The 27,079-nt window shown below is 48.9% G+C and overlaps 1 protein-coding gene across 4 annotated transcripts in view; it reads left to right on the forward strand.

Annotated features, from left to right (window-relative positions):
* The window catches only part of PTPRF (protein tyrosine phosphatase receptor type F), a 761,542-nt gene that overhangs the window by 599,251 nt on the left and 135,212 nt on the right, over nucleotides 1-27,079 (forward strand). For all 4 annotated transcript variants that reach the window (XM_078660336.1, XM_078660567.1, XM_078660486.1 and 1 more), the window contains one exon: nucleotides 4,475-4,585. In XM_078660336.1, the coding sequence (XP_078516462.1) occupies nucleotides 4,475-4,585 (111 nt within the window). The remainder of the gene's footprint in view (nucleotides 1-4,474; nucleotides 4,586-27,079) is intronic.

The raw sequence follows: 27,079 nt of genomic DNA on the forward strand, positions 1-27,079 counted from the left end.
AGGTAATTGTAAATTTCTCTCTGAGCTGCTTATGTCTGTTACCAGCTATGATTGTCAGTCCCCTCGATGTTGGTCTTCAGCATCTTAAGCTGGTTCCAGGCCCACACACATTTGATTTCTGGGTTTCTGTGTGCTAATTCAAACAAATGTGCAATTGAATCAGACCATTTGGCTAGTAACATCTGATCTTTCTTCTGCATTTTGAAATTGTAGTATCTTCTGGTAATTTAGGTGCAAGGCAATGATGTGTTTACAGCAAAGCCTCAGATTTGTACCACAGCTTACCTGTTCTAGGTAAAAGATGTGCATCATTGGCCTGTTCAGTTTTCTGAAATCAATGCAGAGTCGGTATGATGCATCCTGAGTAGGGACAAACACTACTGGGTTAGCCATGGAGATTGAATCTTAGCTTGCAAAGAGGCTTTAACTGACTCATGGATCTGAATGTTTACAGAAGGGATGGGGTGAAAGAGTGTTCCCCGTGCTCGCATAATGGGCTCATCCATTTCATGAGGCATACAGACACTCATAATACTTGCATACTGTCACTCAACCATACATTTGTTCATAGAAATGCATTCTTTCATACATACATTCAAAACAGTAAAATGTCTATAAAATCTATGTTCATGACAGACGTGTATGTTGTGTATCTATCGCTGGAGCAGTATGTGTGCCTTTGTGTACATTAGATGTGTGTCAATGTCTGTTTGGTGTGCCAGATTATCAGAGGTCAGTGAAAACTATCTTGAATGGTCTCTGTACTCACACGTGTACACACATCACTCCCTCCAGCTGGATTGTTACATCAGTTCATGGATTACAGAACCTTTTGCTTCTTCTCTATACATAAAACCTTAAATTCAGTACCCATTCTGGGCTTTTGTTTAAAAAAAGTAAATGGAACCAGCATTTGTCAAGAATATATACAGTTCTCAGACTGTGGAAGTAATTTCTATTTATGCCTCACATTGAATGAGGAACCATCATTAAATGCTTTAAGTGGTTTTAAGCCATCTTGCTGCTTGTAGTTGGATCAGAAAGACCGTCCCTTTAACTTTGTCTGGTGAAAGCCTTTTGGATCTGTCACTGTACCGGCAACTTCAATCTAGACCCCTTCTTCCTATGCGCCTTGTCTTCTGGGTTCTCATGTACATGGCTCACTAGAAATCTTTGGAGGTAGCTTCATGATTGGGCAATGGTTGGTTTATGAGGGTCTCTGCACCCATTGGTAAATACTTTGCAACTAAATATTATACCAGTGGTAGAAAGAGCTGCGAGGGGCGTTGTGGTCCAAAAACCCAACTACTGGCGAGCTAGAGACTCTCTGCTGCTTTGTCCCTTCACCGGGAGCTCCACTTAGGGTTTTGAGCTGATATGTTCTTCTGCAAGCTCATCTTGTATAGAAACAGCTATCATGACATCTGTCTTAATAGCAATCCTGTCGTTAAGCTAGCATCCATATTGGGATCAACGACGAGATTGATGCTGTTCCATCTCAACTAAAAAAAAGCGGTGGAACAGACTATCGCAGCCGACGCCAGAGTAGGCTGGGATATTTTGACAAACTTGATGTGGCGGTGATCTTCTGCTACCCAAAACCGACATTCATTTTCAGTGCGAAGGTCAGAGGGGCTAGCTGTTGTTTCAGACATGTTCACACAAACACGTGCATACAATATACTGAGTGATGGTGAGAACTGTCCTAGACTCCTCTGTCATTTTTCCCCAACTCAAGGAATCTTTTGTGTGTGCCCTGCACCCCAAATCTCTTCCAGATCCAAGGAGGATCAACTGGTATCTATCTTGGCTTCCACTCAGCTACTTAAACCCTCCTCCGGCCACAACTCCCCTACCATCCGCATCTCTCTCCCTTGTGTCCATCAGAGGGACCTCCGCTTCCTGAACACTTCCAGAAAGTGTCAGTCATTCACACTGCCATGACGGCGGCCTAATGAAAATGTTTTTCACGTCTTGGGCACTCAGTTGCTGTACAGCTGGGCCATCTAATGAAGGTGTTGGCAGGTGCCACGTGATACCTGGCAGTCCAGGAAGACCTACTGTGTAGTCACCTGGCATTAATATGAAGCATTACTGTCAGCCCGACGCTCACAGATGTGACTGTTAGTGTGCATGTAATCAGACACAAGATCATTCATAGGCTTGCATACGTACAAAAATGTGCAGACATCAAGAGGTAGAGGTTTGCAACTACCCACACACACGAACTCATGTGTGTACAAAAATGATATGCATGCGCTCACATACACAGAAATTAACGCATTGAGTTTGCCAGTCAGCAAAAACAGGTGTGGAGTCCCATCTGTGTGTGTGTCTGGTTTGTTTCCATGTAGCTCAAACCAGGGTGATTGGCTCTACAGCAGCGCTTAGGTCCGAGCCTGGCTGGAGATTTAAATGTACCAGTCAAAGCTAACCTTTCCCCAGTCAGAGGACAATATAGAAGAGCTCTGCTCAGTCCACCACACAGCATGTCAATATACTGCTCACCTTTTCCACCTCGACCACCGTCCGTGGAATCCACTGGGATGTAGACCTCTTTGACGGCCAGTCTTGACCCCCTCCCTTCTAATGGTCTCCAGAGATCCATTTGGCAAGATCTTGCTGGGACACCCTGGTTCTTGGTAATTTTAGTTCTCTGATCCCACCAGAAGTGGTTTGTTGGGGGGGGTAGTGTTTGATGGCGTGGGCGGACCTTAGCAGTTGCCCCCTGAATACCTCTTGTAGCCTCTTGGTGTGGATCTTTTTCCAGGTCCTTCTATCTCTCTTTCTCCCTGGTCACTTGGTCACACGTTCAGTTGATCCCGGGAGGCACTGTGTCCTGAACCACCCGGTGCAGACTGAAGACTATTTGAAAAAACAAATTGCCAACTGCTAAGCATCACTTGCGGAAGGTCATGTTTGTCGCCAACTCGGCGTGGAGTAAGTTATTTTACTACTCTCACTGGCCAGAAACCCAAGAGGTCTTTTTCAGTCCATTCTCTTTTTAGCATTGTTGCCGTGTAGCAATGGGGGGTGTCTTAATCTCTCGCCGCTTACAGGAGGCACAAGAAAAATCTTTGAAAAGTAGTTTTCTCTGTGCTTTAACATGCCACAAATGCGCATATGCAGTGATGACGCCTGCGTGAATAACTGGATCAATGCTTTAATGCAGACAGACACTCCAGATATTTACTCCAATGGAATGGAAAAGCATAAATGATAGGGTAAGGCATCCAACACAGAGGACACGGGTTGTTTATGAGGAGTGTAAGCTTGTGTGGTCTTATCACGCCGAGCCTCTCTGGACTCAACTAGAGCTGATTCAGTTGCCGTGCCAGGTATCAGATCTGCTGCAAAAAGGCCTCGCACTGGTCTAGTTGTCCATAGCTGGAATCAGACCATCTGAGTTTAGTTACACAAGGGTGCATCGTTGGTGCTTTAGTGCCCTTCTCTTGGTTACCAAGGGTGCCCATGTCATAAGTGGGCCAATCCGAGCCTTGTGATTAGCTTGAGGGACAATTCCTAGAAGCAAATTTGGGATCATTTGTACTATAGCAGAACACTGGTCCATAGCTTGCGAACAACCTGGAGGGCAGCTGTTGAACCACTTACCTTGCCGCAGTTGTTGCTGTGTGTGTAAGTCCCTGCCATGAGTGGATAGTGTGTGAGGATATGGCCTATCATAGAGATATGTCAAGTATTTTTGGCTGTCTGGAAAAGATTTTAAATACTTAATGTGTTCTTTGTGAGCACAGAGTATGGTATGTCCTACTCCCTTCCTGTCATCACTGAGAGAGCTGCAGTATCCCTTCCAGTTGGGTGTGTGGACTGTACCTGAGGTAGGTTGCACACAGAAAAGGGTTCTATAAATATCTCACCAGAAATTTGGATGGATCTGATGTCTCTTAGAGGATTTTCTGTTACCTGTACACCTCTCTGAGACAGCCTCTGTCTCTGAGGATGCCTTGAATTCAACTCTGGGCATCCAATAACATCTGTCCTCCTTTGAAGGCATCTATCACCCTACATTCGTTGTCAGTGTTCATCAATCAGTCGCCGGGGCACCTTGTATCCAGCATTAGATATTTATCGACATCGGTCCATCTCTGAAGGAAACCACCAACCAACATTTGGAGGCTGAGAACATCAGTCAATATCTGTTGAGAAATTATGCCCAACATACGGTGCATTAACACACACTCCTCCTCCCTCCTCAGAGGGTACCTGTTAAACTGTTTTGGATGTTGCGAACATCTGTCTGCTGAAGGCAATGTGTAGCCAACATTGAGTGTCTATGAACATCTGTCTGGTATTGAGGACACGTCACCTGTCGTGGAGCTCTGCAACCATCTCGCCACCCATGAGACTGTCTGGGACCCCGTGTGGTGTTGGAAAGTAGGCTCCAGCCGACATGCCTCCATGTGCAAGGATAGTTTCTAACATCTTCTTCCTCTTGTCTCCCTATTTTGTACAGGTGCCTTGCAGATCGAAAACAGCGAAGAGTCGGACCAGGGGAAGTACGAGTGCGTGGCCACCAACAGTGCCGGGACTCGCTACTCGGCGCCAGCGAACCTATATGTGCGAGGTAAGCATGTTCCCACCTGGACCCTTGGTGCCCAGCAGTGTGCTCCTCACCTGCATGTAGGCCCTGGTTACCCCATTAAGGTATCTGCATGCTCAAGTCAATAGAAGCCTGGTAGTTGTGATGTTGTGTTTCCTTGCTGTCCTCACTTCCTGTGACGTAGCCATATTTAGATTCTGAACCTGAATCTTACCACTTCTTCTGGTCTGAGACCAGGTTGTACTCCCAGGCCGTCGCATGACCCCTTCAAAACGCGCCTGTGGTTGTTTTTCATGGAATGTTTTTTTGGAATTACACTGACTTTTTTTCTTAGGTTCCAGCGCAAGCTGTGTCGATCCCACTCAGCTAAATACTCTCCTAAATCTGTGTATTTTTTATGATAAGTCCAGATTTGTCCTCGGCATTCAGATCACAGCAGTTTTTTATATAATACAACTTTACCATGTGAGGGCGTCTTTGTAATTGGAGCTCCCGGTTTCATGGTATTATTTTTTTTAACATTTCCATCTGTATTTATCCATATTTCTTTTTTGCTAATTTTCCCTATATTCAGGGCCGGACTGGCCATAGCGGGCACTGGGCGTTTCCCCGGTAGGCCGCTAGGATGGGGGCCGGTTTTGAGCCCCTGGTGGGCCATTTTTTTGTTACCAGGGGTCAGGGCCGACTGAGAACCAAAACCAGCCCTGGCAAAGTGTTCGGCCGGCCCCCAGGGGGTGTGACCGAGCTCTTTGGCGGGGCCGGTTTTCGGCCAATTTTGTTACAGGGCCGCTTTTGCAGCTATGCTGCAAAAATGGCCCTGTAACAAAAGCGGCCCCCAGGGCCCAAAACCGGCCCCCACCCTTGCGGCGCACCGGGGGATTGCCCGGTGCCCCTAACGGCCAGTCCGGGCCTGCCAGGGGTTGGCAATATCGACCCCCTGTAACAAAATCGGCCGAAACCGGCCCTCGCAAACTGCTCGGCTGCACTCCCCCTCGTCCCAGGGGGGTGGCTGAGCAGTTTGCCAGGGCCGGTTTCTGTTCCCAGTCAGACCCTGCCTATATTTATTTTGGGTTTTTTGTAAAAAAATGAAGCTGAAACTGGTATATTCCCAAATGTATTTATCCAATAAATATGCACTCATCCTTGAATGCCTGCCAGGTTTCAGTGATATGAACACTCGCAGAAGAAAGTCAATGCACTTATATGAAAATATGCAAATTGCAGTATCAATCTTGTGCATATTTACTGCTGTTTAAGCCTCTTTATAAAATTCCTTTCTTTTTAACCCTCTTATCTATCAATCCACACAGCTATTTGCCTGTTAGTCATGGAAGGGAGTATTTGGAATCACTCAAAAAGCACCCGATTTCAGTTTTTGTCCACATTTAAAAGTAAATGCAGACAAGAAAATAAATGTTGTATGTCTGTATTTCAGTAAAAAGGGAGAACAGGGACCATTAGTTGTAATCCACCTAAGAAGCCGACATTTGACCCGAAAAGGGAGGAACCAGGGTATCGGGATGTTTCTACCATGACAATGGACCTGATTCAGACAGGAGACTCCTGATTTTTGAAGCCTAAAGTGGCTTTTTTTTTTTTTAAACCTGTCTCCCTTTTGAAATTGCCTCTTCTTCACTAGAAGTCAGTGGGAGAAATACGTTTTCCCAATTATTATTTTTTTAATCTCCCACTTTCCTCTCCTAGAATGTTTGCATGTGTGCGCCGCGGGTTACCAACCCTCAGCCTGTTGAACCCAGTCTCCAGCTTGGTTTTTTCCTTGTTGCTGTGGTTAATCCCCAGTGTAGGGCAGACCACTTCACTTCACACTGCTGCAGCTTGAGGCAGTTCCAGTCATTCACCATGCCTGATGAAAGGTCATCACCCTAGGGGATTTACCTGACTCTCCCTGGCACCGGACTCTTCCCCCCCCCCCCCCCCCAATCCAGTCTCACCTGAGGATCCCTGGCTCCAGAACCTTCCCCGGGTCTTACCTGATTCTCCCTGGATCCTAAACATCCCCTCCCCCCAGTCTTATTTGAGGATCCCTGGCTCCATAGCCCCCTCCCCCAGACTTATCTGATGATCCCTGGCTCCAGAACCTTCCCACTGGTCTCACCTGATGATCACTGGCTCCAGAGACCCCCTTTGACCAGTCTTACTTCATAATCCCTGGTTGTAGAGCCTCTCCCATTGGTCTCACCTGATAATCCCTGGTTTCAGAGCCTCTCCCATCAGTCTCGCCTGATAATCCCGGGTTCTAGAGCGCCTCCCACCGGTCTCATCTGATGATCCCGGGCTCCAGCGTCCTCCCTTCCCCAATCTTGCCTGATGCTCCCAGGCTCCAGACCCCTCACTTCTTGTCTCACATGATGCTCCCTGGCACCAGAGCCCCTCCCTACTGGTCCCACCTGCTGATCTCTGGCTCTACAGCCTCTACCACCGGTCTCACCTGATGCTCCTGTACTTCAGACCCCACCATTCCTACCTGATGATCCCAGGCTCCAGAGCCCCCCCGTTGACCAGTCTAACCTGATGGTCCCTGCTCCAGAGCCTCCCGTTGTCTGGTCTTACCTGATGCTGCCTGGCTCCAGAGCCTCCCGTTGTCTGGTCTTACCTGATGCTGCCTGGCTCCAGAGCCTCCCGTTGTCTGGTCTTACCTGATGCTGCCTGGCTCCAGAGCCTCCCGTTGTCTGGTCTTACCTGATGCTGCCTGGCTCCAGAGCCCCCCCCCAATTGGTCTTACCTGTTGATTTCTGGCTCCATGAATCTCAACTAAGCCGTTTGCTTCATCTGTTCTTACCGCTGTTTCACGCTTAATTTGAAAATTAGACGCATCAAATTGGATGTCTGTGAAATTTGGCAAAGGGCTCTGCTCTTGATGGAACAAAAAGCCCAGTTGTTGAGTCTTGCGGGAGGTTGCTTCTTAGAAGGCAATGCATTCATACATTGTTCCTGCTTTGTTTTGTATTTGCAAGGTGGCTCAAGTTCCTCAAGGCCTTTTATAATGTATAAAGCAGCCGGCGCCACAGAAAACCCCTACAGTGGAGACGCGTAAGCCTGCAACATGGGCCTCTCGTTACACCTTCACCCAGCTTTTATTGAGGGTTGGTGGCTGGCCGGTTTGGCACGGCTCCTTTTCTGCAGGCTTCTATAATTCTGTTGCACCTTTCGGGACACTGCTTGTGTGTTTACTCGCTAACAGGCGAGCAATGCTGTAAGGTATGGAGGTGAGCAGATGGACCATTTCCACATCACTGTATACTGTCAGGGTCTGTCAGTGAATGTCCAATAGCTGTTCCATGTGAGTACCTGTGGACCCATCAGTCTTCGCCCATTCTGAGTAAATCTTGCTGCCACCTCTCATCTTCCAGTCTGGCATGGCCCAGGGCACTGACATGACATCAATGTTACAAGGCTCTTTTGCTGAGGTCCTCCTTTTATGGGAGATGAAATTCTGTAGGTGGTACGAGGTGAGCTGGACTTCATTGGACATTCATGGTCGCAGCTTCCTACGGTAAGCGTCCCCTCCCCGCTCCTGTTCTCAGGAAGGCGCGAGATGCCCTTGTTTCCCAAAGTGACATGTCGCATCAGCCCTATCTCTGTTCACTTGTGCGCGCGGTGACAGGTCCTGCTCGCCTACAGAGCAGATATGTGACAGTGATAAAGTGTGAGCGATAAGAGAAATGGAAATGGCGTCTTGAAGGAGAAGGGACTTTGCTCTTCAGGCGCGTCAGCATTTCTTGTAGGTTGAGCGGCACGGGGGCGAAACTGCGGCTATCTCATTTTCCTCCTCCACGACTGGGAACCCCAGGCCCATGGCCATAGGAGCCACGAAGCACTGCAACCCTGCCACTCTACAAAATGGGATGGTCTCTGTTCAAAGGAAATAGAAGAGGTGCTGCCTGAACAAGAAGCACCAGATGGCCTACCGGTAACGACAGCGATCAGTTGACAGTTCCGCGCTCGTCTTCGCTTGCAGCTCGCTGTGTGAGCAGAAATACAATGTTTCAAGTTGGCCCAGCGGATATGATGCACAGGAGAGGGTGCGCTGTCAGACGCGTAGCCAGAGGGGACATCTTTAGCTGCCACCGCTCACCTCTAGAGGACATCTCTTCATTGGGCACCTGTTTCAGGAGCAGACCTCGCCTGCATGGGGTGAGCCCCCGCTGAGTGAGTGAATATAGAGTGAGCCAGCTCTTTAGTCCAGGGGTTCCAACCTTTTTTATGCCCCACACCCCTAGAGGATGTCTGATTAATGTTCTCACCCCCTACAAAAGTAATATCATATTCCTTATTATGCATACAGTACATACCTTCCCTCTTTGTCGCTTCCCCTGAAACGCTATCTCGCACCCCAGGTAGGGAACCCCTGCTCTATTCTCAGTGGTCCAGCAGGACCCTTCGAAGCAAGCTCCTTGCAGCCTCTGACACAGGAACAGAAAGTAAACTGGGTTCTCGGCGCCATGTTTACCGTCTGTGGTGTCCACACTGGTAACCGTCACCCCAACCCCTTAGCAGGAAATGGAAGGCTGTGCGGGGTTCACAATGGGGCAGTGGATCTAATCTGGGATGTCATAGGGGGGAGGGGGAGGGATTAACAGATGTGTGAAATCACTTCCGCTACCCCTGGCATCTCGCGAGTCGACTTCCATGACGCTTCAGACTTCACTTCACGGCCTTTGGGTTTAATACGCTTTCTGTCTGTACTCTGTGGTGCCATCTTATGTGATGAGAAAGAGTTAAACATTTCTCACGTTTGTGGCTGTCGTCTTTCCAATATGTCAGTATGAGAAAACACCCTTTGTTTTGCCTCGTGTGCCACTGGAGATTACCAAAAACAAGGCTGGTAATGTCTATCTCCCTCTGTGCCACAAGCACGCGCGTCTACTGATGACCTTGAAAATATGGAGAGGATAGAATGCTGGGAGCGCAGTGGCGGCTGCACTTGCACCAGTGTGCTGTACTTGTTTGACGCAATTCACCGGGTAACACCAAAGAGAGGCGTAAGTAGTGTGCCCTTGGCTCTAGTGCAAGCAGGGAACATAGGCCCCTTGTCGCCAGTTGGATAGTTCAATACAGCCATAGCTAGGGTGCCGATGGCTCCGAACACCCATGGACCCTGGTGTGACTGCACCACCTGCACTATTGATAGCCACTTCCCTGTCCTCTGAAACCAAGAAGCTGGTTAGTGATGGAGCGAGGCCATCTGTGAGCCCAAACTGTGATGTCAGGCACTGAAGATGGCTGCGTCGAAGGCCACATGCCCCGGCCAGCCCTGAGGAGGTGGTGTAGCATACATGTGGCTGAAAGGAGTGACAAGAGGCCTAGGGAGGTGCTTGGCTTCACCGATGGTGAAAGGAGGTATCACCATTGAAGCAGCATCTACTGCTGTATATCTGGGAAGTGATGGAGTGAACATGGATTAATTTCTAAGGGCCAGTGTCCCGCGCTCTATAGACCTCTGCAGTCTGTATTCTAGAACTGGACACCGTGTGCTTAGAACAGAGGGCTTCATAACGCTATACAGCGCTGCTAGGTTTGTTACTTCCATCGCATCCATTCCGAGTTGTGATAAGTAGCAGGCAGGCAATATGAAAACAGTTGTTGTTCTGTTAGTAATTCGCTGTATTTATTTCTATATATGTATACATAGCCCAGTGTAGGCAGAGGTCTCGCCAAGATGCTTAGGTGGTAACTTCAGTATTTTACAGACTTGCACCACAGCGTATTGAAGATTCTTAAGGCAACACCACACAAGGGTTATACTTGCACAAATCGAGGGAAAAAGAGTCCATGGCACTATCTCATCTCTAACAAACACACAACACTTACTCAACAAAAAAATAGATGGTTGGGGTTTTGGGACCGAATTCCGACCACCTTGGACTTGTACATGGACAACTTTTAAGGCTTCAGTAAACAATGATATTTTGAGACCAACTGCTAGATGGCAGGATGATGCAAGGCACAGCAATCTACACTAGTTTGATAATTCACAAATATTGTTGCAGGCAAGTAACTTCTCTCCTAAATCCTAGCACTGGATTGGATCAGACTTTGGGATGTACAGGAAACACATCCCCATGCCATGATAACTTGAACAGGAGAACTGAACATGTATGATTCGAGATACCTTCCCTCCCCATCATTGGCTGAGATTGAAACAGCCAATGAGAGGCTGAGACTCAAGAGATGCTCTCAAGTTCTGAAGTGCATTCATCCGGTTTTTGAGTATCCACCGCAGTGAGTTGGGATCAGCCGGTGCGATGTTTCTCTTTAGAAAACTGTGGTTTGGTGGCCATATTGAAAGCATCACATCTACCAGTGTCCAGATCAAGGCTTGGAGGCAGCTTAGGTGGCAACTTCCTTCTTTTCATGTCTTTGCCCTTTAAAACCAGGGCCCTGTGCACTCTCTCGATGGAGCTTAAAGTGCAGGGAGGAGGGCGGATAACTCGTGGTGCCATTGCTTGAAGTGCATGCACAGAAGCTGCATTTATGTGTACGCCCAGGTATTGTCGCATATGTAGTGTACATTGGATCCCCTATATTACAAGCCTACCCCTGTACACTGCTCAGACTCCACTCTGCTCTCTTATTACACCCCCTTCGCTGTATGCACAGACATATCTTTCCCCTATGCCACTTACTACAGACTCCTTGTGTTACCAACCCTCCCCCATGTGCTGTGACCCTCTTCGATCCTTCTGTCCATCCGACTCACCCTCGTCATCCTCCGTTGCTGAGGCTTTCATCTTCTTCGCCTGTTGCAGACGCGGACTCTCGTCTATCTGTTCCAATCACTCCCATTGCTGACTGTTCTAGCATGGTCTGTTCCTGTCCACTCTATGCTGACTGTTACTAACTCTCTCCCACGTGTGCTGCCCCTTTGAATTCAGCTCTCTGTTACAGACTCTTCTGCACTGTTGCCTAAAAATTCTCCATCTTGGCCTTGTTCTGTTGCTGACTCTGTTTCTGTCCTGTATATTGCAGGTTCTCTCCTCCCCGCCCTCTGTTCTGCTGTCGCTGACTCTGGTCTCTGTCCTGTATGTTGCAGGTTCTCTCCTCCCCGCCCTCTGTTCTGCTGTCGCTGACTCTGGTCTCTGTCCTGTATGTTGCAGGTTCTCTCCTCCCCGCCCTCTGTTCTGCTGTCGCTGACTCTGGTCTCTGTCCTGTATGTTGCAGGTTCTCTCCTCCGCGCCCTCTGTTCTGCTGTCGCTGACTCTGGTCTCTGTCCTGTATGTTGCAGGTTCTCTCCTCCGCGCCCTCTGTTCTGCTGTCGCTGACTCTGGTCTCTGTCCTGTATGTTGCAGGTTCTCTCCTCGGCGCCCTCTGTTCTGATGTCGCTGACTCTGGTCTCTGTCCTGTATGTTGCAGGTTCTCTCCTCCGCGCCCTCTGTTCTGCTGTCGCTGACTCTGGTCTCTGTCCTGTATGTTGCAGGTTCTCTCCTCCCCGCCCTCTATTCTGCTGTCGCTGACTCTGGTCTCTGTCCTGTATGTTGCAGGTTCTCTCCTCCCCGCCCTCTGTTCTGCTGTCGCTGACTCTGGTCTCTGTCCTGTATGTTGCAGGTTCTCTCCTCCCCGCCCTCTATTCTGCTGTCGCTGACTCTGGTCTCTGTCCTGTATGTTGCAGGTTCTCTCCTCCCCGCCCTCTGTTCTGCTGTCGCTGACTCTGGTCTCTGTCCTGTATGTTGCAGGTTCTCTCCTCCCCGCCCTCTGTTCTGCTGTCGCTGACTCCGGTCTCTGTCCTGTATGTTGCAGGTTCTCTCCTCCCCGCCCTCTGTTCTGCTGTCGCTGACTCCGGTCTCTGTCCTGTATGTTGCAGGTTCTCTCCTCCCCGCCCTCTGTTCTGCTGTTGCTGACTCCGGTCTCTGTCCTGTATGTTGCAGGTTCTCTCCTCCCCGCCCTCTGTTCTGCTGTCGCTGACTCCGCTCTCTGTCCTGTATGTTGCAGGTTCTCTCCTCCCCGCCCTCTGTTCTGCTGTCGCTGACTCTGGTCTCTGTCCTGTATGTTGCAGGTTCTCTCCTCTGCGCCCTCTGTTCTGCTGTCGCTGACTCTGGTCTCTGTCCTGTATGTTGCAGGTTCTCTCCTCCGCGCCCTCTGTTCTGCTGTCGCTGACTCTGGTCTCTGTCCTGTATGTTGCAGGTTCTCTCCTCCGCGCCCTCTGTTCTGCTGTCGCTGACTCTGGTCTCTGTCCTGTATGTTGCAGGTTCTCTCCTAGGCGCCCTCTGTTCTGCTGTCGCTGACTCTGGTCTCTGTCCTGTATGTTGCAGGTTCTCTCCTCCCCGCCCTCTGTTCTGCTGTCGCTGACTCTGGTCTCTGTCCTGTATGTTGCAGGTTCTCTCCTCCCCGCCCTCTGTTCTGCTGTCGCTGACTCTGGTCTCTGTCCTGTATGTTGCAGGTTCTCTCCTCCGCGCCCTCTGTTCTGCTGTTGCTGACTCCGGTCTCTGTCCTGTATGTTGCAGGTTCTCTCCTCCCCACCCTCTGTTCTGCTGTCGCTGACTCCGGTCTCTGTCCTGTATGTTGCAGGTTCTCTCCTCCCCACCCTCTGTTCTGCTGTCGCTGACTCCGGTCTCTGTCCTGTATGTTGCAGGTTCTCTCCTCCGCGCCCTCTGTTCTGCTGTCGCTGACTCTGGTCTCTGTCCTGCATGTTGCAGGTTCTCTCCTCCGCGCCCTCTGTTCTGCTGTCGCTGACTCTGGTCTCTGTCCTGTATGTTGCAGGTTCTCTCCTCCCCGCCCTCTGTTCTGCTGTCGCTGACTCTGGTCTCTGTCCTGTATGTTGCAGGTTCTCTCCTCCCCGCCCTCTGTTCTGCTGTCGCTGACTCCGGTCTCTGTCCTGTATGTTGCAGGTTCTCTCCTCCCCACCCTCTGTCCTGCTGTCGCTTACTCTGGTCTCTGTCCTGTATGTTGCAGGTTCTCTCCTACCCGCCCTCTGTTCTGCTGTCGCTGACTCCGGTCTCTGTCCTGTATGTTGCAGGTTCTCTCCTCCCGCCCTCTATTCTGCTGTCGCTGACTCTGGTCTCTGTCCTGTATGTTGCAGGTTCTCTCCTCCCCGCCCTCTGTTCTGCTGTCGCTGACTCTGGTCTCTGTCCTGTATGTTGCAGGTTCTCTCCTCCGCGCCCTCTGTTCTGCTGTCGCTGACTCTGGTCTCTGTCCTGTATGTTGCAGGTTCTCTCCTCCGCGCCCTCTGTTCTGCTATCGCTGACTCTGGTCTCTGTCCTGTATGTTGCTCCATTGCTGACTCTGCCCTGTGCATTGCATGCCACTGACTCTCCACTATGCACAGCCCCTCCCTCATGCATTATGCAGGGTGATCCCACTAGGCTCGCCCCTGTGTTCTCAGATGATTGTGAAGTGCTGCTGAGTTCATCCCCCTTTCCTTCAGACTCACTTGATACCCCAAGCAGCGGAAGACGCACCAGGACCTAGCTTGCATGCGCATCAACTATAGAAGTTGTGTGCACAACAAGGCCTGCTCCGTATATGCACATATGTACCCTCTACCAATCTATGTGGGCACCGTAAGGTGTACCCAAGCCTCAGCTGGCGAGCTTCCAGCACCTAGAAGAAATATATAGTTCAAAAATCCCAGGCCCCAAAACCCCACCTCCCAAAAAATCTAGGACTCCACTCTAAAGAAGTCACAGACACGGTTGCGGAACCAGATATCCAAGCTCCGTGGTGAGTACAGAGGCGGGGGAGACCAGCATTCACTGGTGTCCAAGAACCAGTGAGGGTTCCATGTGGTTCTTCTCTGTTCAATAGAGACAGATGGAGTGGGCAAGGCATCGCCAGGAGTGTCCAGTTCTGAGCCAGCGCTGGTGTCCCCACTGATCTGAAGACACCCGCTGACGACAATGGCCTCACCAGTCCCCACCGGAAACTTGATTTTGGGCTTAGGGTTTTAGGCATAACTTTGAGTAATAGTATCTTCAAAAACTGTATCAACTAGAAAGATGGTTCCTGAATGAGTGCACACTCTTGGGCCACCACTCAGGCAAACCCAGGGGATATTAACATGAAACAACTGCTGGTTTTTCTGTGGCCAGAGAAGAGGGTCACATGGACACGGCAAGGCACAGGTGGGGCGGAGGATACAGGATCACCAGCTTGTCAAAGGCCAACAGCCTCTGCACTCATTCTCCTCCTGGCCAGCTGGGCTGCTGCAATCTTGTGGCTACTGTGTGACCTCAGTCTTCCGAAGTGGCCTCTACTATGATTTTTCAGCCGCATGGGCCTAACGTGGTTCAGGTGGGCTCCTCCTAGCGGATGCAATCTGAGTTCTTTTGCAGAGACCTAAGCACTAAATGATGTTAAATTAACTACGAATGGAACCATCAAAGGATTATCATGCCCACTTCCTGATGCTCGTTGTAAATCGCCTTTGCAAAAGACGGGTACTTGTTACATTTCAGAATCAGAATCATCTTTATTTCGATAGTTAAAAACTATCATAAAAAGTACATACACAAAACATATAAAATCTGATTCAGCATATACAATTTCAGTAAAAACCAATTTGGTTAAAACTAATCACAGTAAAAAATTGTAGAAAAGAAGAAGAATACGAATTACAGAGATTGAAAAAAGATAGTCCAGGGGGCCTATGTCAATTAAAAAACATTAATTCAATCGTAGTTTTAGCCCCATTGAGTTCAATCCCTCGTATTCCTCAATTTAACAGCAATCTTCAGGAAACTGATAATACAACAGAGAGTCCTTGTGTCCATAGCTTTTTGGAGGAATAACAGAGCAGTTTTGGCTTGGGAGATTTTCGCCTCCTTTAAAATATTTACAAGAAATCCTCTGCGGGGTAAACTATAAAAAGGACATAATAATACAAAATGAAGGGTGTCCTGCGGAGACCTATTGTCGCAGCCGCAGGCACCCTTCTGCTCAATTGTTCGGGTAAAACCCGATGGGTAAGCGAGGATATTTGGCAACAAATTGAGCCTAAAACGGGAAATTAAAAATCTCTCTTGCTGATTGTGCATTAAAAACAAATAGGGTTCCATACCCCTCTCATTACAGACAAGAGAGTAGGCTAAAACTGATTTTTTAGCAGAGTTTTCTTGTATTCTGGCCTGTTCGTATTTATCATATAACTGCTTTTCGATCTTAGACCTGCAAGAGCTATTAATTTTAGTGGGGTCTGAAAAAACCCATTCTAACCCGATGGATTTTAAGGCATCACTAACATATTTGAGCCAATCAATTAGCAACCACCCATCTCTCTTTAGACAGTCTGTGATGATCAATCTAGAAAGACCTGCATTCGGGTTTTGCCAAATCCGGAGCCAAGACAGGATAGGTTTGAGCTTAATCAGATCAGCTATAAACTGAATTCCCAGTTCCTTATGTGTGATGAAAGCAGGAACGCTATGTGGCAATCTTAACAGTTTTTTTAAGAACTTGTCTTCCTCCACTTGGAGTAAGTGAGCATCCCTAAAACCCCACACCTCCGCCCCATACGTGGCCTTTGAAATACTAACTGCTCTATATAGTGTTACGACTTGTTCCGGAGACCAACGTCCCATCCTGCAGGCAAAATTAAGGATTGAGCCATTTGCCGCAACCAGCTTCCTCGACCTTTCCTCCAATAGTTGATTAAACCCCAATTGACCATCAAAGAGTACACCCAGGTAGGAAAAGGAGTTTACAAAATCAAACACATGTGCTCCTAGTGAGAAAAAACTTTTTCAGGGGCTTTTTCCCTGCCACCATGATAAAAGATTTACTGAGATTCACGGAGAGATCCAAACTCTCCATGAAGCTACCGAACCCCTCAATGAGGCACTGCAGACCGACCGCAGTTCTAGCAAGCAGGACGGCGTCATCCGCGTACAAAAGCACAGGTATCTGACGCCGTCCTGCTCTCGGGCAGTCCGTTCCCAGAGTCAGCAGTGCACTCTCCAGTCCATTAATGTAGAGGGAAAATAAAAAGGGAGCCAGGATACACCCCTGCCTCACCCCGCTAGAGCACGGGAAGGGATCAGTACTCACCCCTCCCGCGCTGTAGCGGACCTTGGCCGTGGTGTTCCAATGAAGCTCCCTTAAGATGTCAATCAAGTCTGATTCCATCCCGAACTCCTGCATCAGAGCCCACAGTTTAGATCTGTTCACATTATCAAAGGCTGCTGCTAGGTCCATGAACCCCATAAACAGGGTACCATTTTCGCTTTTAGTGTATTTAGCAGCCAGCAAGTATAGATTAAGACATTGGTCACTCGTTGACCTACCCGTTCTAAATCCATATTGAGTCTCCACCAGGGTGTTGTGGAGATCAGTCCACTCAGATAGCCGGTTTACTTGTTACATTTAATTATCATCGTGAATCTCTAAACAATGGTTTATCCACACAACGTGAACTCAATTGTATGCAATCCAACTAATTGCTTGATCTCCTATTTAGGGGCTCCTTCATTGATTTAGATATTTCAAGTGTACTTGGCCATGATGAAGCACCGCGCTAAATGGAATTGTCACGAAACATGTTGGCTTTTGAAATTTGTGGTAAACGTTTTAAATATTTTGATTATTTACTACTTGTTTGTACTATAAACTGCATTGTGTCTTACCGCTTACATATTACATGGCTACATTACCTAACGGAACATGCTTATTTTTTGAACCTGCATGGGACAGAGCTGTGGCCCATGGTGGGGTTAGATCTGGTAACCTGTGGGTTGTTCACAGGTTTCCACAGATTGTGTAACCAAGTGAGCCAGTGATCCCTCTGTTCAGGGTTTGTTTCAAATGTTTTCTGCCACATCTCTGGAGGTGTCCAGTGGTCCAGCATAGGCTCTGAGCCAGGGGTCTGCCCTGCCAAATGAAAGCAAAGTTCAAAACCTCTCTGCAGTACAATCTCTTTGCTACTAACCCTGTGCTGTTTCCTTCTGCAGGACAGAGTGTCGCAGCGGGCTGGTCCACACGCCAGCGTCCCCTCTTCCTTATTTTCTGCCCCTTTTCAGTTTTACTTCCCATGTGTATTGGTAGCCATGTTGTGGTGATGGTGCTTTCTCCCTGCGGCTCACGGTGTGGGGTGGGCAGGATGTGCTGTGGTTCTTCTCTCTCGTGCCCAGGTGTACTGTGTTCTGGAGCCTTAGAAGTGAGCTGGGGTGGGCCATGCCAGAACCAACATCGAAGTCTTCATTTCCACCAAGACATTTCCTCCACATTCTGACAAGGCTATTGTATATGCTTAATGCTTTCTGTTGTCTGCGTGTGGAGTTTAAGTTGTGTTAGCTGGCTGGAATGTGTCCGATGGAGCCGTACAGATGTGAGCATCTACATTATTAAGGTACAGATGTGGTGCGAGTCCAGGTGTTTGATGCAGGTGTGGAATGGGACAATCGCTACAGTGTGCGTCCAGTGGTATAATGTATGCAATGTGGGCTGTGTCTTGTAGTGAGGTCATGTCTGGTGGTCTGGTGAGTGCAGTGCATGTTCAGCTGTGTGTTACACGTATGGAGTATGTCCAGCAGGGTGGTATCAGTGCAGAGCGTGCCAAGAAGCACGGCATGGGTGATTATCATGTTGAAGCATGACCTAGTTAAGGAGTGCATTGTGCGTGAGCAGCATGTCGAGAAGCACAGCATGGGGGAGCAACATGGTGGGGTGTGGTAAAGGTGAGCAACATGTTAAGAAGCAATGCATGGGTCACCAGTGTGTCGAGTGTGGTACGTGTGAGCAGGGAGTCAAGAAGTGTGTGTCTAGAGGTTGTCGCTGTGGTGTTTTGGTGACTGGGAGGGTGACCTTACTTGTGCAATGTCTGTCGCTGGCTGTTCCTCTTATCTCTTCGGAGTCTGAACATGGTGAGGCTGTGGTTTTCTGGGTGGCAGCTCTTGATCTGAATTTCTATGTTGATGTCCATTTGTTGTGTTTGTAGTTTGCAATAAGTGTGCAAAGCTGTAGGCTCATGACTGCATTCCTGCTTTCGCTGTCTCTCCGTGGCGTGTGCTGACAGATGAAGCTTGGTCTGTTTTTACTCTCTCTGTGTTTTTCCTTGTCTTTTTTTATTCCCTCCTCATCTTCATCGCACTCCACCATCAAACCAAATCTCATCTCTCAGATCAGCGAGAAGGTTGGTCCCTTTCACTACTTATCCCTCTACCCCGCCACCCTCGATGGAGCATTCCCTAGTAGGGAGAGTAGATGGTGGTCCATTGGTCCTGGACCCACCACAAGACGTGGCCTGAAACCTGCTTGCTCAGCTGTGCCGCAATGTCGCCGACGCACGCGGTGGGGGGATGTTATCCATGCATGCTCGCTGCCTGATGGGGACGTTGCATTAAACACTTGTTAACTCTGCATGAACATTGCATCCTGAGTGCTGTTTGCTAACCCCGCATGCTGCGCGACACTTCTCATGAACCCACCATCTGTACAAGACCAGCAGAAAATGTCTGCCAGCACCGCCCGCTCCCGCAGGAAATCAATAGTGGTAGCTGGAGACTTTGATCATATGAAATGGCCTTCCCTCCGCGGAGAGGCGAAGCCTTTTGCTCTATTGCTTTGTTGTGCCTGTACTTTTCTTTATGTACGGTGTTCCAGGTCTCTTTCTTTATCAGAAAGGCTTGCTGTGTCTAGACACCATAACCCCAGAGGGGAAGAGTTTTCAACAGCAGCAAGCTGGCATGGAGCACCTTCTTTTTTTTTTTTTTACTTCTACCTCATCATTCTGCCTATTGCAGCTGAAAGATACTGCACTGAGAAGGCCAATGAGAACTTGCCTGGGTAGGCCTTCTAATGGCATGTAAGGGTTTGACCAAAGCTGCTTGGAGCTCTAGAGAGACAGTAGTGTCTCTGAACCCTTTAGTCGCCCCCATCTGTGAGAACAAGTCCTTCCTGGGTGCGCCATGTCTACCCCTCTGAGGAACATCCATCTGGCGCCAAGGTCAGATTTTCCATTCTTGGTCCAATGAATCTCTGTTCACATGGTATGTCTGTATTCTCTGCCCAACAACCCTCTGATTGGAAGGCTTTGATGTCTGTTCACCTCTTTCTCATGTGAAGTGTCTCCTTACTGCCCAATGTCTCTCTCTCCCTTTGATCAGTCCATTGATAGTTTTCCTGCACCCCATGGAAAATCCACCCTGTTTGCAACGCGTCACAGTACATGCATGTGATTGAAGTGCCGTCTTCTGTTTGAAGGGCTGTAGCCAAGAAGTGGGGTCCCTTTATTTCTTTAGAGTGGGCCACTCTCTCCTTAACTTGCTGTTTGATGATGGCTTTGTCCATTCTGCCCCTCTTTACTGAATTCTCTCGCCCTTCTTCCTGGTCGCCTCCATCTTGCTTCGTGATTACAAGGATTGCGGGGACCACCGGCTCTCCATCTCCTCTCCCGCTCCTAATGATATATTTTTTGGCGCGGCAGCAGAGAGTGAGGACGGATTATAGATCTCCCTTCCTCCTGTCGCTTTCGCTGGCGGTTAGTGCTCCACCGCTCTGTGCTTGAGCTGTATCCGCCATTATCGCTGCTTGTCAGCTCAAGTAATTAGACTTGAAAGTTACAGCTGAGGCATCCAGCACAAACCGCACAGCTTGGCTTCAGAAACGGGCTCTAACATGTCCGCCGTCGTGGCGACACGGGGAGCATAAATAGTGCCATGCGGTTTCCAGATGGGGAAGGCGGTAAATTTGTCTTTCTCCTCGGTTTGCATCTTGGCTGCTGCCGTCTTTCTAAGAATCCATCTAGCTTTTTTTTTTCCAAGGATTCCTCCTGGACTCTAGAGTGACCACAACTCCATCGAGGTTGCAAGTGACTACTTCGGTGCCAATGCCGCCCTGACCACCTGATGGGGGTGCAGAAGTTGCTTCAGATGAAACAAAACAGGTGGAGAGTAAGGTGGTCAGACTTGGACAGGTATACACACACGGTGTCGCAGACGTTCAGGTAACTCAAGTGAATCCCCAGCCGCCCATCCATAGCAGGGATGATAGTACGTGCCCACCTTTCTACCTCTGTCTCTCTTGAGGGGTGGCCCGACCTGCAGACTAAATCCTATAAAAGTGCCAATAAGAGCAGCGAAGAGTCTGCCTCATGTGAGATGTTGCTTCTGCAGAAACCCTCCTTACCTTTCAGAAGCGATAGCCTTGTCTGGACTACCTCTTGCTGCCCTCCAACCTTTTTTTAATGCCCTTTTCCAGGGGGACGCATTCAAATCTAGCTGCCCTTTACTGTGCCCTCAGTGTATGAGGACAGAGGCCTGTCATCTGCCCCCCACTCTTAGTCAACTTTAGCCCTAGAGCAGACGTGAATGCCACGGAATCGGGTGAAGACCCTTTCCAAGGTTTCGATTAATGTACACATTACATAGAACCCCCTTTTTCTGACGCCTTGCAGCAAACCACTGAGGGTCTTCCCTCCTACGCTTTAGTCCTCTTCTCCTTCTATTACAAGCCTGTAACTCCTGATTAATTGGGCATTGGAGACACACGGTACCCACTTCCTGGATGTCTGTTAGTTCCTCATGTTCTTCAATGACTACATACCCTACAGAAGTTGGGTTCTTTTGACTTCTACCCCCTCACAGATGGGCTGAGGTTGACCACCAGCAGCTTCCTCTTGCCTACAAGCCATTTTTGATTTTGAATGAACTCTCGACTGATCGCCCTAAGAATCTGCCTCCAATCTTTCCGATGAAGAATTGGCTCACAGTGGCTTGGATCTCCTGTGAAGACGGAAGTGACTTGTGGCCATGGCCTACCGCTCCCTCCGTTCACCTGCACCTCTGTGGCATTCACCCATACTCCAGGGCCGTGTATACCCCGCCAATTGCACGCAGCTTGCAGACTAACGTAGTTGAACCTCAGGAGCTCCTAGATGAGTAGCAATTCACCCACGAGTAGCCTTTGTGTGACTTTGTCCGTGTTAATGCCTTGTGCTTGCTCCTCGCTGGTCACCATTTACATAATATCACTTTCTGCGTTCTGTTCCCTCTTCCGAGTCTCAAGGTGCTACAGTAGTGACACGGGTGGCACCTTGGTTCTGGAACAAGGGAAGACCTTGAAGTCCATTCACCAGAGGTCCTTATTGGTAAGTGCACAGGGGACTGCACCCTCCTGGGAAAATCTACTTGTGTTGCTTTTCAAGAGCTGCCTCACTGCATCCTGAATCTCCTCGCTAGCATCTCATCCTGCATGATATCCCCATTTCCACAAAAGTGCCCCTGCATCCTTGAATGCGCACGCGCAGCGATCTCCCCGTATAGTCCATATACCCCCCACCCATCCTGCACTCACCCTTTCTCCTCGTTGAACATTGCACAGTTTGCCATCATGTCAAGCGTTGTTCAAAGTGACATTCAGTTGCAGCAGGCGCATGACAAGTGAATGTGGGGCGGCCGAGCGTGTCCATATGGGACCACTCCGCCGGAGTTCTCGCATGACTTGCCGTGGTCATTTAATTCAGGTGTGGAGCCTTTCCTGCCACTGAAGCAAGAATTGAATGTCCTCTTCTAACTTGGACATTCTCAGCACATTATCCAGTGGTTGCCCTCATGAAGTGTGTGCAGCCCTGTTACATTGGGCCTTGCTCACATACATGAGGGTAACCAAGGTGGGTAAGCTCACCATCATGTTGCACTCATCATCATTGTCATGGGGTGAAGGGTCAGTTTAGTTTTCGCAGGCTGCATAGAGGTGAGTGTTGGACATCTAGGGTGTGTTTTGGAGATCAGAGGCCACAACTGCTCGTCTCCCATGTATGTTGTCTTCACTAAAACATGGAACCATTATTGTGGAGTTCCCGTGTTGGGTACAAGTAAGGGCGGTGAGTCGGTGTGTCCTGGACACACACCATACCACATCACCTGTCCTTCATTATAGTCTTTTCTCAGTAGAATCATAACCGTTGATGGACAGGCGGTTGCAATATGAAACACACTACTAGCATGTCCCATGCCACCGTGTCCATGGGAACCCAGTTTCCCCTGAATACTGAGAGCGACAGCCATTTTCAAATTTGCCTTTTTGCTGCTGCCACTGGAGTGGAGCCTGCCACACGGCCAACTGCAATGATTTAAGGATTTAATTTCCCCACAAAGTGCTATTTTTTTCAGGACTGCAGGCTTCCTGCTCGGCACCAATTTCTTTTTGATCCATTTTCAATACAGTTTGTTTAGATTCTTTCTGTTTTTAAAAAATATATATATTCCCCATATCTGCGGCATTTCTAAGATTGACAGTTACAAGAAAACAATGTTGCCCTATGTTTTACGAGTTGTCAGACCTGAACGTTGGTTGGCTGTGTTCAGCCTGTCCTTTGATCTGGCTATAGGTTGGAGACTCCGGAAGACCTTTGCTGGAGAACCCGCTCCCTGGCAGAACCTGCTCCCTGTCAGGATTTCTAGTTTCATTGACTGGGACCTTGTTTCTCTCCTTGCTTCCAAGCCTATGCACTCTCTAGATGGGAAGGAATAGTTTTTTCTCATTTCTTGTCCACCTAACGAGGAATCCAGAGGGTACAACTTATGGAACAGGTGAACTTACCTAGCTGTCGGCACCTTCACTAGGGTGGCTAATTCTTAGTGGGCGATGGACCATGGCAGCTGCTGCATGTGGTCCAGACCCCAAGAGATGCTGACAGTGTTCAACAGACAACCAAGGTGAACCATTTCACTGAGCCTAGATGGACACTGAACATCCTGGACATCTGCTAGGATCGCTTTGGTCTTCAAAGTTGTCTTAGTATTGAGAACATCCCAAGTAAGAATTGCAGCAAAAGTCACATAGTTCCGGAGTAAGGCCAAGTAATACTTTTTTTAAATAACAGTACATACCCCATGTGGATAGAGAAGAGTTTCACAGCGGGGCTGTAGAAATTTGAAAGGCAATTGCTCTGCCTGCCTTCGCAGAAATATGGGGTAACCAGATCGTCGTTAGAAGACTAGAGTGATTGGGATGAGGTGTAGTGTTGAGATGGTGAGATAGAAGCACCCTGGCCATTGAATCTTTTGAGTGATGAAGGGCTCTGTTAACTTATGTTGCAAAAAGCTGGTGGCTGGCTACTAAGACAAACTAAATGGAGTCCTGATTCCCAGGACTAACTAAGTTACTGGTTACCTTGCAGATAGGCCTAGTATCATAGTCGGTGCTTGACTCAGGCAGGACTCGCTGATCCCCTGTGAGCAGGTACAAGAATGGAAAGAGCGAGAGTTGCCTCCTCTCATGTACTGTGGGTGATTAAAGAAGAAAGCTTCCTTAGCATGCGTAGCAAGTCATGGATGAGGCTTTTGTTACAATTGTCCTGACATCTCTACGACCGTTGTAAGCGCTGTCCTTGATGAGTTTTGGACTCGTAGAGGCAACGAATGAGGAGCAGATTTCAGTGAGAAAGTAGCACCATCTTTTGGAACAGAATCTGGGTAAAACACACAAGCCATGAAAAGCACCCACGAAGAGTGTCTCATACCTCCTCTGTAGAGATTCTGGTATCCCCAGACATCAGCCGGTGAACTTACTGCAAGGACTTTTGGAAGAATCCCAACAAACCAGTCTGCTTGGCAAGATTGGAATAGATGGAGCCCAAACCAAGACATCTTAAGAGTGCTGGGGTTATTGTGAACTGGGTCTGCTCTTCATCTTCAAGCTCTTCCTCACACCTGTCCTCTGCAGACATCCAACATCTGTGTCAATGGAAGGACAGCCCCAGGTCCCTGTAAAGGCAATGGGGTGGTTCTTCTGGGGCTGGTAGGGAGTTGATACCTTTCCCGCTACTTCCTGGCCCTAAAGACCGAACATTGTGAGTTCTAGACAGGAATATAAATTGTCCAAATAGAGCAATGTCTGAGAGAGATTGTAAGTCTGACAACCCCCCTCACAATTCATGACAGTAATCTGCAAGTAGCATTCTCACTCTTGGATTAGCCCAGTGGCTTTGTTTGATGTTGAAATTGTTCCAAATTCAAGAGCACTTTAGTCTGATTCTCTTTACACAGTGGAGTTTATAGCAGTTCTATGAAAGTCACAGTAGGGTTTATCCAGAAATGGACCGGTTTGCAGCATAGGAGATCTGGGCATCTTCTGTTATTATCCTTAACATGTGCCATGTCTGAACCATGGTGGATGGGGTACACCACAACTGAGAATCTGCCTCCTGTGTGTACTACTTGATTGTGCTAGTACTGAGTAGGGTGGTGGAGACTGCAGGGCCGCCTAGTCCTATCACCCCATCTTTAGCTCAGTATTTCAGGGTCACAGATCTGGCCCACAAGCCTCTAGAGCCCCAAGCAAACTCTGAGCTGTCAGGGTCTTGCCCGTGAACTTTCATCTAGGTATCAGTTGAGAACTAGTTGAAGTGTTGGTGACTTCATTCTTTACAACCTGCAGGAGATGCCTTGAGGTAAGCACATGTTCTCAGTGAGTTCATCGCGGCATAGTCTTCCAGTCGCTGCCGGCAGTGCTGCTGCTCTGGTAGTGGTTTATATTTGTAGAAGTTTCTTGCAAGACCACGCAGTTTCCCTTTCGAAGCAGTAAGGTTGAGTCTCCAATGGAGACCGCTCAAGGGTTCGGTCACCTCCCTCTCGCCTACCCCCTGCTTGATCTAGCCTAGTTTTCTTTCTGTTGCACCCCTCCTTCTTGAAAGTAATGTATGGAAATGGCTGTTGTCTCTCAGCATTCTGGAAGGATTCTAGGTTAAGAGTATGCCATGAGCATGATGTAAAGTATAATGTATATTTTTAAAGGGTGTGAAACAACCCTCTTTTTAATAGATTGAGATAACACATCTAAACTGTTGAAATGCCTTTGGCATAATTTTCCATTAATTGTTTAGCTGGTCTGGGCTACTTTACATGGGGACCAATCGTACACCTCAGTTCATTCTCCCCTACGACCTTCCCAAAGTTGCCACGCCATCCCCCCACTGTCCAAGAAAACACAAGACTGTGAAGTGGGGCTCCTTGCTTACTTTGCCTTGAGATGCTGCACCACATCGCCGAGCCACAAAGAGTGTGAAGCCTGTGCTAGTGATGCTGTACACTGCACTGACGAGGCACAGTAAGGATGAAGTCTGTGTGAACGCTGCTCTACGCAGCACTGAGGCGGTCCAGTGTGTGGCTATCCTGTGAGAGCGTTGTTCTACACAGACTCCACACGGCTGAAGCTCACGCAAACTCTGCCCTACCCAGTCTGAAGGAGTTCCAATGAGGTTGCAGCCTGTGCGAATGCCACTCTTTACAGGCTCAAAAAGACGGAGGCCAGTGCGAACTCTGTCCTACACAGGCCCAATATGACTGAAGCCTGTATGAGTGCAGGTCCCCCCATGATACGGAGCTCCGTTGAGGCTGCTGCTTGTGCGAGCGCTGCTCTAACCTGCACTAAGGAGGCCCAATGAGATGTTAGCCTGGTCTGAGTAGTACTGAGGAGGGCCATTAAGGCTACAGCTTGTGCGAGCGCTGCATTAACCTGCACCAGAGAGGCCCAACCAGATGTTAGCCTGGTCTACGTAGCACTGAGGAGGCCCAATGATACGTTAGCCTGGTCTAACTAGTACTGAGGAGGCCCAATGATAAGTTAGCCTGGTCTACCTAGTACTGAGGAGGCCCAATGATACGTTAGCTTGGTCTACCCAGCACCGAGGAGACCCAATGATGCATTAGCCTGGTTCACCTAGCACCGAGGAGGCCCAATGATATGTTAGCCTGGTCTACCTAGCACCGAGGAGGCCCAATGATACGATAGCCTGGTCTACCTAGCACCAAGGAGGCCCAATGATACGTTAGCCTGGTCTACCTAGCACCGAGGAGGCCCAATGATACGTTGGCCTGGTCTACCTAGCACCAAGGAGGCCCAATGATAAGTTAGCCTGGTCTACCTAGTACTGAGGAGGCCCAATGATAAGTTAGCCTGGTCTACCTAGCACCGAGGAGTCCCAATGATACGTTGGCCTGGTCTACCTCGCACCAAGGAGGCCCAATGCTAAGTTAGCCTGGTCTACCTAGTACTGAGGAGGCCCAATGATACGTTGGCCGGTCTACCTAGCACCAAGGAGGCCCAATGATAAGTTAGCCTGGTCTACCTAGTACTGAGGAGGCCCAATGATGCGTTGGCCTGGTCTACCTAGCACCAAGGAGGCCCAATGATAAGTTAGCCTGGTCTACCTAGTACTGAGGAGGCCCAATGATACGTTAGCCTGGTCTACCCAGCACCAAGGAGGCCCAATGATACGATAGCCTGGTATACCTAGCACCAAGGAGGCCCAATGATACGTTAGCCTGGTCTACCCCGCACCGAGGAGACCCAATGATACGTTAGCCGGGTCTACCCAGCACCGAGGAGGCCCAATGAGACGTTAGCCTGGTCTACGTAGCACCGAGGAGGCCCAATGAGACGTTAGCCTGGTCTACGTAGCACTGAGGAGGCCCAATGAGACGTTAGCCTGGTCTACGTAGCACTGAGGAGGCCCATTGATGGTGCAGTCCATGCAAACGCTGCTCTATACAGCCCCAATAAGTCTGAAGCCTGCACGAACACTGCTCTACACCATACTAATGAGGTGTAATGTGGCTGTCGCGTGTG

The sequence above is a fragment of the Lissotriton helveticus genome, chromosome 1_1 (genome assembly GCF_964261635.1).
Source record: "Lissotriton helveticus chromosome 1_1, aLisHel1.1, whole genome shotgun sequence".
Taxonomy (NCBI): Eukaryota; Metazoa; Chordata; class Amphibia; order Caudata; family Salamandridae; genus Lissotriton; species Lissotriton helveticus.